The following is a 14,211-nucleotide window of genomic DNA, read 5'->3' as shown; positions in this document are numbered from 1 at the left end:
CATATTATGTACACGTTATATACATGTACATAATATGGACTCAATTATGTAGATAATTATATTTCATATAACATCTTTTTATATAGAAAGTGTGTTTCCTAAATAAATTGAATACATAAGGGTAGATCGTTATAAATTTATTATTATCCAAGAAACTACATCAAAATTGAGGACATAGGTGTCCAAAAGTATTTCCAAACGTATTTTTATAATAAGTTACTTGCCTGTAGCGCAGTCTCGTGTGATTTTATGTTATTTATGAACATAATTTTGAATGATACAAAAGGTACAGTTGAATCCATAAAAAAAATCTTTAAAAAAATACAACATATATTTTTAAGTGTAAGGTACCTATAACTTCTACAAGTTAATAAGGGGTTACATTGGCCTCAATGCTAAATTTGTATCACGTCAGATCGACTTCCACGCAGTCCCCCTGATCTCTTCAATTCCTGATGAATTGTCATGATGGGTTAACTGATTTGACATTATGCTAATCCCTTTCTGCACTAGATCGTGTACTACTATATTAGTGAAAGCGAGTGCATCATGTTGTGGTGGTTTAAATACACACACACAATATACACACAAGTTTGCGAGTTCACCGCTAAAAAAACTCCATTTATCGCGTCTCCTCAGTTTCGAGACACTCTCCTTGATATGAAGCCAAATTTCGAGGTCCTTGGCGTTGATATATCCAGTGACGTTCAGTTTTGCGGTCAATTAGCTAGAGGTAGATAATGTTATTAATATTATGCCTGTTGAAATTTATATGTAAGAAATAAATATTAAATTTATGTTGACAATATTATGAAATTATTAGCTAAAATAGAAATTATAACATACAAATAGTAAAAATGTAACTGTGAAGGGAGGTGTTTCCATATAGAAGATAAAAAATTATAGAGTACCGGAACAAAATTGTGTCCGAAATCGAAACTTCACTCCATCAAGTTTCGGTTTGAGGTCAGGAAAATTGTGTTCAATTCAACCCCAAGAAGACACAAGTTTGCGTGTTTACCGCTAAAAAGAATCCATTTATCGTATCTCCTCAGTTTCAAGACACTCTCCTTGATGTGAAGCCAAATCTCGAGGTCCTTGGCGTTGATATATCCAGTGAACTTCAGTTTTGCGGTCATTTGGAGGACAAGGCTAAATTAGCCTCATAAAAGCTTGGTGTGCTCAGTAGAGTGAGACGGTATTTCACTGCGGCCCATCGCTTGCAATTATACAAGGCGCAGATCCGGCCTCATATGGAATACTGTTCTCATCTCTGGGCGGGAGCACCACAATACCAGCTACTTCCATTTGACTGCATTCAGAACCGAGCAGCCAGAATCATTGGTAATCAACGTCTATGTGACAGTATCGACCCATTGGCTTTGCGGCGAGATATTGCATCTTTGTGCATTTTCTACCGCATATATCACGGGGAGTGTTCGGTTTAATACCAGCTGCTGAGTTTCACCACCGTACCACCCGCCAGAAACTGAAATACCATCCTGATCATCTGGACGAATGGCGATCTTCCACAGTGCGGTTTTCTAGAAACTTTTTGCCTCGCACAACCACATTGTGGAATCACCTTCCAGCAAAGGTATTTCCGAACCGATACGATATTGAAACCTTCAAGAAAAAAGCTTATTCCTTTTTAAAAGGCCGACAACGTACTTGTAATTCCCCTGGTATTGCGGGTGCTCATGGGCGGCGGTAATCACTTACCATCAGGTGAGCCGCATGCTCGTTTGTCCGCTGTGTTATAAAAAAAAAATACGATGCAAAGCTACGTCCGCCACTGATAATTGTCAAATTTATCTGTTGTCTCTTTAAAATGATATTAGATATACATACGTGTGCTCTAAAAATTTATTTGATTAATAAATAAAACAATCCAGCGAATAATAATAATCCTGGTACTGCCCATTACTGATGACCGAAGGAGGAGTGATATTAATGCATTTACTAAAATATATAGTTGTCTGTCTTAAATCTAAGGTTGACGTGCTATGTAATAATTATAACGCAACATGATCTCTATATACCTATTTCTATATCTCACAGTACATATACACGCTATTTTACGCAGTAGCTACGCAATTTTTCGCCTAATTAAAATTATATGTTTTCATCTGTTATATAAAATTTTCTACTAACTACATAGATTTTTAGACTTCTGGTCTTAATAGTACCTACTCATCACACTCTACACAAGTACACATCTTTCATTATATAAATTTAAAATTTCTTATATCCATACGCTGCTAATCCAGTACCAAATAGGTGTTACCCCCGGATTCCAAGGCGGGTTAAAACGGATAACCCTGAGGCCCCAAATTGTGTATCTATCGGCAATTTTTTTTTTTTTTTGGTTCGGTTTTTCTCTTCGTAGGGAAAAACGTTCAAAAAGATTTTTTTAGTCCTGTTTATCCTTTAAAGGAAAGGCAAAGGGAACTGCGCTAATGTTCTGGTCAAATGTCATTGTCAAAACCCCCCAACTGAACAAAAACTGACTCACAGACTGACAAGTGTCATATTCACAAAATATATTCTTTATAGTTTTCTTTGTAAACAATCTAATATTTATTTCTTTCATCTTTTTTTATAGTAATCAATAATATTTCCACAAAAAAAATTCTGATATGAGTATTTTAAAACATTTCACCTAAACGATTCCCATAGCATAATGACGTGTGAAGTAGAACAAATTGCCGACTGCGGTGATATTTCAAGTATAGCTCGAGCTCTGTATATACCAGAAAAAGAAGGTCAGCAAAGATTTGCAATAATCATTGTTTTCGTAAATCCAGACACATTATATAATAATTATCATGAATGTTCCCGAATTTTTCTATTGATGCCCATTTCAATGCAAAACCCTTTATAAACTGTAACAAAAATTATAATTATATTTCATATCAATTAGTCTTATCACTGTTGTTGTCTGTCATAATCATATATTAAAATTCTTTAGAAAAATATAATATATAAACTATATAAGTATGTGGCCAGTATGTCAGCAACAAGCACATTTACTTATTTTATTGTATTGTTACTATAAAGTTTACAATATGATAGAAAATTACTCATGTTTGAATTGTAATAAATTTCAGATATTAAATATTACAATAAAAAATTATTTATGAAACTAATTAAACATATACAAAAATAAAAGTTGAATGTCTTCTATATACAGGAAGTGCAAATATTCATTATTAATTATTTTTAATTTTTAGATACAAATTGGTTGTCGCAGTGTTCAGTATCATTGTCCTCCTGTGGAAGCTTAGTTGCTATTGGTTACAAAAACCGTCTGTGCCTTCTGGCCACACAATGGATTAGTTCAACAGACAGTAACACTTTTTTAATTGTATGGAGTGGTACACTGCCTGCAGACATCGCAGCAATTTTAGCATTGTCTATCTGTCCGTCGCAACACTCATCACAGGTTAGCAGTTTATTTAAAATTAAAATATCTGGCACTTGCATTAGTATGGATGAACCAATTCTAATATATTATAAAAAGTTTTGCTCATAAATTCTAAATTTATTGTTTGTTTATGTTTGTATGTTCATATTAACAGTTTACTATATTTTGAACAAAACATTTCTCTTGTTTAAGATCCAGGTTGATACATGGTGTAGCTTTATCAGTTTGACTTTATACTTATACTATAACTGTAATTACTTTACTTATTTATTTCAGAATGGACCTGACTGGTTTTGTATTATTGTTGGTTTCAAAAATGGAAGTGTAGGTTTTTATACTAACACTGGCCATTTGTTACTACTTGAAAAACTGGAGGATAAACCTGTTATGAAGATCTCATGCCACACTGGCACTTATGGAACGTTACCAGATGACATACACATTCTGTTTCAAAACTGTGAATGTATTATCACTGGAACCAGTTTATTTCAAACATTGAAAAATGCTAAAGCTCAATTAGCTAGAGGTAGATAATGTTATTAATATTATGCCTGTTGAAATTTATATGTAAGAAATAAATATTAAATTTATGTTGACAATATTATGAAATTATTAGCTAAAATAGAAATTATAACATACAAATAGTAAAAATGTAACTGTGAAGGGAGGTGTTTCCATATAGAAGATTATAGAGTTATAGAGTACCGGAACATAATAATAATTACCGAATATAGTAAAAATTATAGAGTACGGGAACAAAATTGTGTCCGAAATCGAAACTTCACTCCATCAAGTTTCGGTCTGGGGTCAGGAAAATTGTGTTCAATTCAACCCCAAGAAGACACAAGTTTGCGTGTTTACCGCTAAAAATAATCCATTTATCGTATCTCCTCAGTTTCAAGACACTCTCCTTGATGTGAAGCCAAATCTCGAGGTCCTTGGCGTTGATATATCCAGTGACGTTCAGTTTTGCGGTCATTTGGAGGACAAGGCTAAAATAGCCTCAAAAAAGCTTGGTGTGCTCAGTAGAGTGAGACGGCATTTCACGGCGGCCCATCGCTTGCAATTATACAAGGCGCAGATCTGGCCGCACATGGAATATTGTCCTCATCTCTGGGCGGGAGCACCACAATACCAGCTACTTCCATTTCACCGCATTCAGAACCGAGCAGCCAAAATCATTGGTAATCAACATCTATGTGACAGACTCCACCCATTGACTTTGCGACGAGATATTGCATCTCTGTGCATTTTCTACCACATATATCACGGGGAGTGTTCTGAAGAATTGTTCGGATTAATACCAGCTGCTGAGTTTCACCACCGTACCACCCGCCAGAAACTGAAATACCATCCTGATCATCTGGACGAATGGCGGTCTTCCACAGTGCGGTTTTCTAGAAACTTTTTGCCTCGCCACATTGTGGAATCACCTTCCAGCAATGGTATTTCCGAACCGATACGATATTGAAACCTTAAAGAAAAGAGCTTATTCCTTTTTAAAAGGCCGACAACGTACTTGCAATTCCCCTGGTGTTGCGAGTGCTCATGGGTGGCGGTAATCACTTACCATCAGGTGAGCCGCAAACTCGTTTGTCCCCTGTTTTATAAAAAAAAAGTTCTGGGGACTATATCAATAAGCTTCTATTATATCTTGTTATCTTAGAAATAGCTGGACTTAGCTTGTGGTAACTTAAAAATGTAGTTTTTGTTTTATTCTAAGCAATTTGAATATATACAAAGTGCATGTGAGTGATATCACAACAATAACTTCAAAGTGAACTTCCAATCAATTTTTTATTGACATAAACAAGGTTGACTGGTAGAGAATGCCATCAGGCATTAAGTCCGCCATGTATACATTTTTGTGTGCAAAAGAATAAATAAATAAAATAAATAAATAAATAAACAAGTTCTTTGTATTCATGAGTAGGTATTTATAAAAACATTACATGAAATCTTTTTCAGATGGACCCAATGGCATTGTTGCCTTTGGGTATAGGGGTTGTACAATAATAATATCTCATGACAATTCCCACAGCACCATCTAGTCGCCAGCTAAGCAGAGCTTGTGTTGTAGGTACTAGGCCACTGATATAAATACATAACCACATTTATTTGGTATATACATACTTAATGTAGTTGTATATAGAAAACACTAATATTGATACAAACAATCAAACTCATAAATACAATTATTTGTACTACTTGAGGGTACTGTCTATTTTAATTATGTAATATATGTTTCTAGTTCAAGCAGGCATCCTCAATGACTACACTATTGAGAGTCGTAATATTAATATAAGAAAATGGACATTTACTGAACAAGAAATTATAAATGATGCTGCAGTTGTTGGGCTAGAACTGAAGAATACATATGATCATCTCTTGGCAGCATCTACCTATGGCGGTTATGACACTTGGTAAATATATTTTTAAAAGTTTTGTTCGAATTACAAACTGCTTTTGCACACAACTTTGTATATGTATAAAATGACTTCCTATTATTCGGTAGTAATTTTATACACAAACAATGTTATTGTAAAGAAATATGTAATTTCACCACCAACTAATAAGTAAAATTAGAACATTAGTAAGCAATCTCTGGCTTTCTCATTGAAAAAAATTATATTAATTTACTGTTGTGTTTCAGGTATCGTTCGATCCCACCAGTCAACTCTTTAATTCTCGGAGCTGGTATTAAGCCATATTTAGGTTTCCATTATGCACTAGAAGGAGGCACAACACCCCCTCTACAAGATGTCGCTAGGGCAGTGGCAAACAAAATAAAATCGGCGCTGCCGTAAGTATACAACCAAACAAATTACTGAATGAGAACAGTATATATATATATATATATATATATATATATATTTGTCAATTAAAAAAACCAACCTTACTGTTTATAGAGGATGGCTCGGTGGCGCTAACGCAGAAAACACACCAGCAAGTACAGAACCATTAGTTCGCACAGAACCGCTGTCTATGCGTAACGGTTTGTACGATGTACAACGACAAGGTACGTCGGTGGTGGTATCACCAGATCGCCGGCTTGCTGCCGTCGTCGATAGTTTTGGTCGCGTTTCTGTACTCGACATCAAAAGAGGTCACTTGATTAGACTTTTCAAAGGATGCAGGGATGTGCAGTGTGCATTTGTTCAGGTATTTATCAAATAGTTTGTATTGGTATATGTTGATACGGTATTTTATATTCTTATAGAATATAATTTTTATATATTCCAGATATTTGATGTGGACAACAAAAAACCTCAACTGTCTGTTGTCAAAGAAATTAGAAGAGCAGTATTTCTAATCATTTATAATCCTAGAAAAGGCTTAATAGATATAAGGCTGATGCAAAGAGGAAATCGAGTAGCTGTTTTTACTGCCACTAAAAATGGTCAACTTCTTTACAACACTTGTGGATTAGTTGGTGCAGAAAAGAACTATACTCATAAAAAACTAAATTTACCGGAATTCCAATGCGTGTTAATTGACCCCGACGGTAAACTCAAACGATTCAACATTCCATTTTTCTATGCTTTGGATGGAGAACATTCGCAACGATCTAAAGATTTACATACTTTGCGTGAACTAAGGGATTATATTAAAAAAACATCATCTGATTATGAATACTATCAAGATGAAATCGTTAAAAGAGCTACGGAACTTAAAACGATGGAATTAAAAAAGCACTGTTTAGAAATGTTGATAAGAAACTATGAAATTGATCCAAAGATTGTTATATCTTGCGTGGTTTCTTTTTGGAACAGCTTTTCTGATCAGGGAACTAGTGGAAAAGAAGAGGAAATGAAATACTATTTTGCAAATTTAACTTTTCTTACTTTATTTTATAGGCGTATTCATAACGAAATTCCTGACGATATGGAAGAATTGGTATCGAACATAAACAATACTTTATCAGTACAAGAAAATAAAGTACTAAGTTTATCATATGGAAAAGAATCACCTACACCTAAATTTCATCTTTTAGAAGACGACAATTGTATCTTAGAGAAACTATTACATCTATCTCAAGAAAACTATTACAAAGAACATCAACATGCCAAAGTCAAATTTGCTGATCGTAACTTAAGTACTTTCAAAGAATTTGTCTCCTGCTTTATTTTAGAAGGAAAATCTAAATATATTTCTTTGAAACCTGATTCATCAGCCGAAAAATTAAACAGTCTAGCTTCTGATACTTTCAAAACCATATATAAATTGAATAATTTAACAAAATTAAGCGAGATTATAATTGACAGTTATTTTGATCCGAAAGAAATACTAAAACTTGTAATTATACATGTGAATAACATGCCTCTAGAAGAAATAAGTGTTGAACTTATTGAGAAATCTATAGCTGTTCTGTATTATATAAGCAGTGTTTCAGAAGAAGCCACTAGAATGTCGTACAATGAGATATCGCCCTGGTGGCAAGAGGTTCGGGACATGCTTGTTGATATGCCCTGTCCCTTAAGAAGCATGATAGTGGCAATGGCTTGCAAAGGTGTTGGACGATTATTTGAAAATAATTCTTCAGATGAAGATGCTTGGGAGTCTTTAACAAAAGAAAATGCTAAATGGGGTATACTTATAGGTAAACTTGAGGATATTTCCATTTTAAGTATTGTATTGATATTTAAAGAGAATTTTAATGGAGATATATTACCAAAACTACAGTTTGAAGACTATAATATAAATCTGAAATTTATTTATACTAGGGGCAAAGGATCTGTAACCGAATTGATAGCAAAATGGCTTTGCAGCATGGGAGTACCTCCAGAAGCTATAATCGTTAATGAATTGATAGACAAACAGACTTCTTTAAATCGTGATAGAGTAGAACCTGATGCAGATAGTAGTCCTATTTATCCTTTCCTGGAAAATAATAGAAAATTAGTTGATGATAACCCTAGAATATTCAAATGGCTGTCTCTTCTATGTCGGCAATTCCCATTGAGTACATCAACTAATTATATAATAGCTAACATGTCTTGGGAGTATGCAATGGCATGGCAAAAAAATATGCAAAATACGAATGCACTAAAGGCAATTAATTCCTGTCTAATGAATATATCCGATTTCCATTTACGTTTAGGCCTAATGTCCATAATATGGTCTACATATATTAAACATATATTTGAGGTCACTTGCCGTTTGGTAAATAAAGTAGGCAGATTACCTAAGGATCCCCTATGCCTTCAAGATGTCGGCTTCAGTAACACAAATCTACTGAGTTTTCTCGAATTGACAACCGTATACTTGAGTAATTTTTTAAAATGTGCATCTATGTCAATTAGCCAAGAAAAACAAGTAGTACAATTTGAGAAAATTTGGGATGACAGTGTACCCTCTTTAGTTGAAGTAGCACAAGATATAAAAAATGTTAACAGTGATATATTGAATCTGAATTACCAAATTTCTTGCACGATATACTATCAATGTAACTTTAATTTAAAGTTCTCAAAACCGCTAGATACGTTATACGACATTGATTACCAATATATATTTGAAGCTCTCACTGGAAATGTTGTGAATAGAGAAATTAACATGATAGCTTCAGAAAAAATAAGAAATCCACGTTTTAAATTTATCACTAAACTTATTCGAGCCGCTATTGAGACGATAACCACTATTGATTCCAACAGTCCGTTCAAAGAATACAATGATGAGGAATGTGTACAATGGATCGATAAAATCTCTACACTGTCGGATCTTTGGAATATAGATGTGGATTTTCTACGACGTCAACAGGTAGAGTCATGTGTTGTATATTTTTTTATAATTATGTATATAGCATCTATTAGAGAAAAGTATGTTTCTTTTACTATTTCGTTACTGACACACTAAGGCAGCGTACTGGTTTGGCTAGTAGTTCTTAATAAATTTATATTCGCACTAGCCGATCTTCCACGTGAAATTTATAGGCTATGTGTTAGTCTGATGTATAAGCTATATTATTGTAAAGTTTCATTAAAATCCATTCAGTAGGTTTTGTCTGAAAGATGTGTAGGTACTATTTATATGTGTATGATTGTGATGAAATAGATACAATAACTATTTTAATTCAATTACAATAACCGTTGTACTTGCTCAATGGTATTCTACAATTTATTATAGTTTACTATTCTACCAAAAATACGAAAGCTGTAATTTCAATATGTTACAGGTCATAGGTTTATATCACTTGGGATACGACTCACTAGCAGAAAATATAATAGGTTTAATTAACGAGCCAGAACTTATTATGTCACCAATATTAGCCATATCAACCCAAAGATTGAAGCGCAGCTTGGAACATTCTAAAAACCAACCCGAATGGATAGTTACTGTCACACCGCACCTGTACAAACGCTTACAAAACACTGTAAGTATAAGTATCTCTTTGTATAAAGTCTTTCCTATATTTGTACATGTGTATGACATCATAATGACCAAACTACTGAACCAACTCAATTCAAATATACCATAACAAACAAGGAATATATGTCTGTAAAGTGGCGATAAAGTGATGACATTACTTTATGCAAGCAATGTTACTAAAATATTAACAAGACCAAATAGTAAGCTTAGACAAGCTATCTAAGAAACTTTATAATATTTGGTCCTTACATATGAAATTGGCGTTTTATAAATATCTCCTCTATGGTTAGGAATTCCAATTTCAAATTTTTTACAGCTATTTACCCATGCATATGTTTCGAAAACCGTAATGCATATGTATCGCGTTATTTACGCGGACGAGTTCCGCCGTGGCACCATTGCTGCAAAAACGGCTCGAAGGATTAATGATGTGTATGGCGGAGGTGTCGCAAAAGAAAACACAGTGCGGTTTTGGTTCCAACGTTTTCGTTCTGGAAATTTCGACCTGCAAAACAAGCCCCGTGGGCGTCCGGAGGCCAAGTGGAAGCGAATGGATCGCAAACCACGTCCGATTTAGCTGCAAGCTGCTCTGCTGCTGCAGATCTGGCACTGGCGTACTCTTAACACACCTTCTCCATACACATCGGTCAATTTCTTTCTTGCTTGAACAGCATTTTTTTGCCCTTTCTGTAGTAAAACAGTAAGATATGTCGAAAATGCACCAACCAAAACCTACTGCCTGGAATGAATTGAAATTTTTCACACACAAGCCTTGCTATGTGAACTCTCAAAGCACATAAAAATTATACGGCTTAAGTGTGATGTTGAGTGCAAAAAAATACAATTAAATCCTCTGTCAGGAAAAAACTAAATAACTTTCCGAACAACCTAATATATTATACTTTGAAAATATCTTACTTTAGGTCACACCCTTACAACACGCCAGTTTCCTATGTTAGGACCTAATATTATATTGATTTTTTATGCTATAGTGAAATATAGTTAGTATATATTATGATGCAGGGCAACAGGCATGGCCAATATAATACAATGCCCGTAATATTTTTATTATTACCTACGAATTGTGCTTCCAGTTACAAATATTTCCGTTGTATATATATCATATAAATTATTTATTCTAGTGAAAAACGCGGTGAATATTCACTATATTCTGTGAATATTTCATCATTATGCCTGCAACCGTTTTTACGTAAAACCTTAATATACAAATAGACGACTAGTTTCCGCCTTCTCTCAATTTTACTATTTCATTATATGCAATGTTTGTTACAGGCTTTGGACACATCAATACCTGCTCATCCATCATTGTCTACAACAGTATCAGTACTGCAGAAAATGTTATTTCAGTGTGACAAGAAATCAACTAATTCTCCATCAGACTTGCAGAATATTAAATTAGCTGAACTAATTATAGAAAACTGCGAAGTTTTACTGAAACGTAAACTATAGATAAATGCCAAATCTGGTTGATCAATTTGTTACCAATTTATATTTATGTAATAATTATCTTCCTTACATAATACATAAAGCGACGTATATATTGTATAGCATTGACTGTCAAATGACGGGTCAGTTAACTATTATTCATATTCTATTTCATAAAATATTGTTTTCCTTATTATTAAAATGTTTTAAGACTTGTTGGAGAAGTTTGTTTAAATTTAATAGATATAATTTGTAAATGAAACGTAATGTAAATATTGTTTCATACTGTAGGTAATAAGTGTTTTCTCATGTAACAAAGCTATGTTATATGTATGAATGACTTGTAAGTGGACAATCTTTATATATTTATTCATTACACTTAGAAAGTTGTACAATTGGCGAGTGTAATGCTATATGCCATTATACTACCATTCTACGCATGTAACAATTAATAATGCCATAAAGTAGTCAATCGTTTCCTAACACACTATTTTCTCATTTAATAATATATTCAAAATAAATTATTTCTTACTAAGTACCGTGTGAAGTAAAATTAAGACACTAGTAATTTTATTATATATATTTACACTAAACGTGAAAAATTAATAAAACGTCAACCAATGTTGAAAGTTATGTCATAATATTTATTTAACATATGCTGAATATTGAATATTTTCCTTCAGATCACCGGTGCATTAGAATTTTAAATGTGATATTTCAATAATATAAAATAAAACCAATTACAATTTGTAACTACTTTTTACATTTATTTATCTACTTTTGAAACATGTGAACGTCCATATAAATGCAAAGCATTAAGTAAGTGTTGTGGTTTGATCAACTAGTGTAATGCGCATTTGGTTGTTTTATGGGCCGCATGAAGTAAAAATTATCGCTCTTAACAATAGACGTAACAATAATATTCATTGCGAGGCATTGTGGGTACCACTAATAGGTGTTATGTTAGTACTAATAGGTATATGGACTACTAGCAACAATGTTTTTGTGGTGGTAATAATCCAATCTGTAGGTGACGGTTACCACATTTGAGTAATTAGTGTTGTAACACCTCTCTGAACCTGCAATTCGTTTTCAGTCTTGTGTGATTGATTTGTGTGTAGTTTCCATGTATGGAAACGAACTAGGACTGATTCTTCCCAAAGGTTACGTAATAAATATAAATTGCTAATGAAGAATATAATTCTTACTTTTGTTTCAAATTAGATTACATCCGGCAGAATCCCTAGTTGCCATTTCCGTAAAATAAACAAATGTGTTGTCATAGACTGTCTGTCACTGTCATTGTATTCATAGAAAAAATGTTGTCCTGTCTAGTTATTTTAATTGTAATCAATTGTAATTTAAAGATTGAAGAATAATATTATAAAGGTACTCAGATATATCGAAAAGGGGTGTTATTCCTTGATTTTTAACTACGCGTTAACCACGGATAAATACAAGTATAATTTGCATTGCTTCCTCTTTTCTATCTTTCATCTTAGTATTACTTGAAGTTGTGTCGATTTCACAACAAAATTGGAAAAGTAGACTCCAGTTTAAATTATAGTGTGTTGTGGAATATTTATAATCATGAACATAAATATGACTACACAACAACGCGAGGAAAAGCAGTTGGAAGCTACAATACAAGCAATATTAAATAGAGTGAATGATTTGAAACTAGCTATACAGGCTCTTATAACTAAATTGGAAACTGAATATGAAACAATTAACTGGCCAACGTTTTTGGATAATTATGCAATATTATCAGGACATGTAAGTATTTTTTTGTTGATATGCTTTAATAAATATGGGTAAGAAAATGATTAACAAAATTAGGCATGGCATACTGATTATTGCTGGCAGTTTAGGGAACTCATTATCATGTTATATTGGTTTATTGCATAAAAACTTTATAGGTACGTTTATTGTTTATATAGATATTTTTTTAGTGAATTGCTTGTAGAAGTGAAGTGAAGTAACTTGAAACAGTCATGCTCACTATAAAGTTCAAACTTGTGGCGGTGTGGTGGGCCGGGTCAATGTGCTCCCTCTAATATGGTTGTATATAATGATGACTGGCTCATCCATCATACTCATGTACAGGTGCTGCTTATGGGGACTGGTCTGTTCAGGTTATAAACACTGATTAGACTTTTTGCTTTTACAATGGCATAGTAGTGATCACTCTATTCTACCAAATTTTAATTTAATTGAATCTGTATTATTGTATACATGTACAACATTTATTTGAAAAGAATACACGCTGAGTTTCTTGTCAGTTCTTCTCATCTCGAAATCATTCCAAACTGACGGTAGATTTGACATATCATAAGAGACATACATGAATAAAGATATTTTGAATTTGAATTTGTAATTCTATTTTATTTTTAAGGGTGTGGATAGGCCTGGCCATGGTATAAGATGATAATGTAAGAACTAATTATTTTTTTATAATTTTATCTATATGGTACCATCATAATTGTTATTTTACAGCTGACAGGATTAAGTAAAATATTGCAAGCTGAATTAGCATCACCATTGAGATCTCGTATAGTTTTACCTCTGCAATTGAGTTGTGAAAGAGATGAAACTCTAGTACGACTGACAGAAGGCAGAGTACCTGCATGTACCCATGACTTAGTACCAGACTTGCTTCGTACTAAACCAGAACTAAGCAGAACAGAGGCTTCAACAGTTTAATCATAAAGCCAGTACTCTCAGCTATGATACTGCTCAGGTATGCTAATTTACTGCACATTTTCAATAGTAAAACTTCATTATATTAACATATTACAAAGGGAAATAATATTTCTCAGAAATTTATCATTATATTAATAAATTTGTAATGAATATATATATATCAGGAAAACAATAATGCTGCCTCATGTCTAAATATTCTCTAATATTCTATATTTATGTGCTTTACATAATATTAGTCATGGTTCATGTCTGTTGATAATAATAGACAG

At 33.3% G+C, this 14,211-nt stretch overlaps 2 protein-coding genes across 2 annotated transcripts; both read left to right on the top strand.

Moving 5' to 3' along the window:
• Positions 1-2,615: 2,615 nt before the first annotated feature.
• Positions 2,616-11,789, top strand: LOC131844670 (rab3 GTPase-activating protein non-catalytic subunit-like). Its single transcript, XM_059193609.1, has 9 exons — positions 2,616-2,765; positions 3,234-3,445; positions 3,704-3,953; positions 5,679-5,850; positions 6,081-6,230; positions 6,337-6,589; positions 6,671-9,184; positions 9,600-9,797; positions 11,087-11,789. Exons 1-9 carry the CDS (start codon positions 2,684-2,686, stop codon positions 11,261-11,263), a joined length of 4,008 nt encoding a protein of 1,335 aa, XP_059049592.1. The 5' UTR covers positions 2,616-2,683; the 3' UTR covers positions 11,264-11,789.
• An 804-nt stretch (positions 11,790-12,593) lies between these two features.
• On the top strand, positions 12,594-13,979 carry LOC131844660 (mediator of RNA polymerase II transcription subunit 8-like; the record flags this gene model as incomplete). The annotated part of the gene is given in 3 exon segments (XM_059193597.1): positions 12,594-13,015; positions 13,736-13,914; positions 13,916-13,979. Coding segments are annotated over 3 exon segments (429 nt in total), but the record flags the coding sequence as incomplete, so codon positions are not given.
• Between the last annotated feature and the right edge of the window lie 232 nt (positions 13,980-14,211).

This window comes from Achroia grisella, unplaced genomic scaffold (assembly GCF_030625045.1).
Source record: "Achroia grisella isolate CSIRO2021 unplaced genomic scaffold, CSIRO_AGI_Agris_v1 utg4116, whole genome shotgun sequence".
NCBI classification, from domain to species: Eukaryota; Metazoa; Arthropoda; class Insecta; order Lepidoptera; family Pyralidae; genus Achroia; species Achroia grisella.
This window is presented reverse-complemented; position numbering and strand designations above follow the sequence as displayed.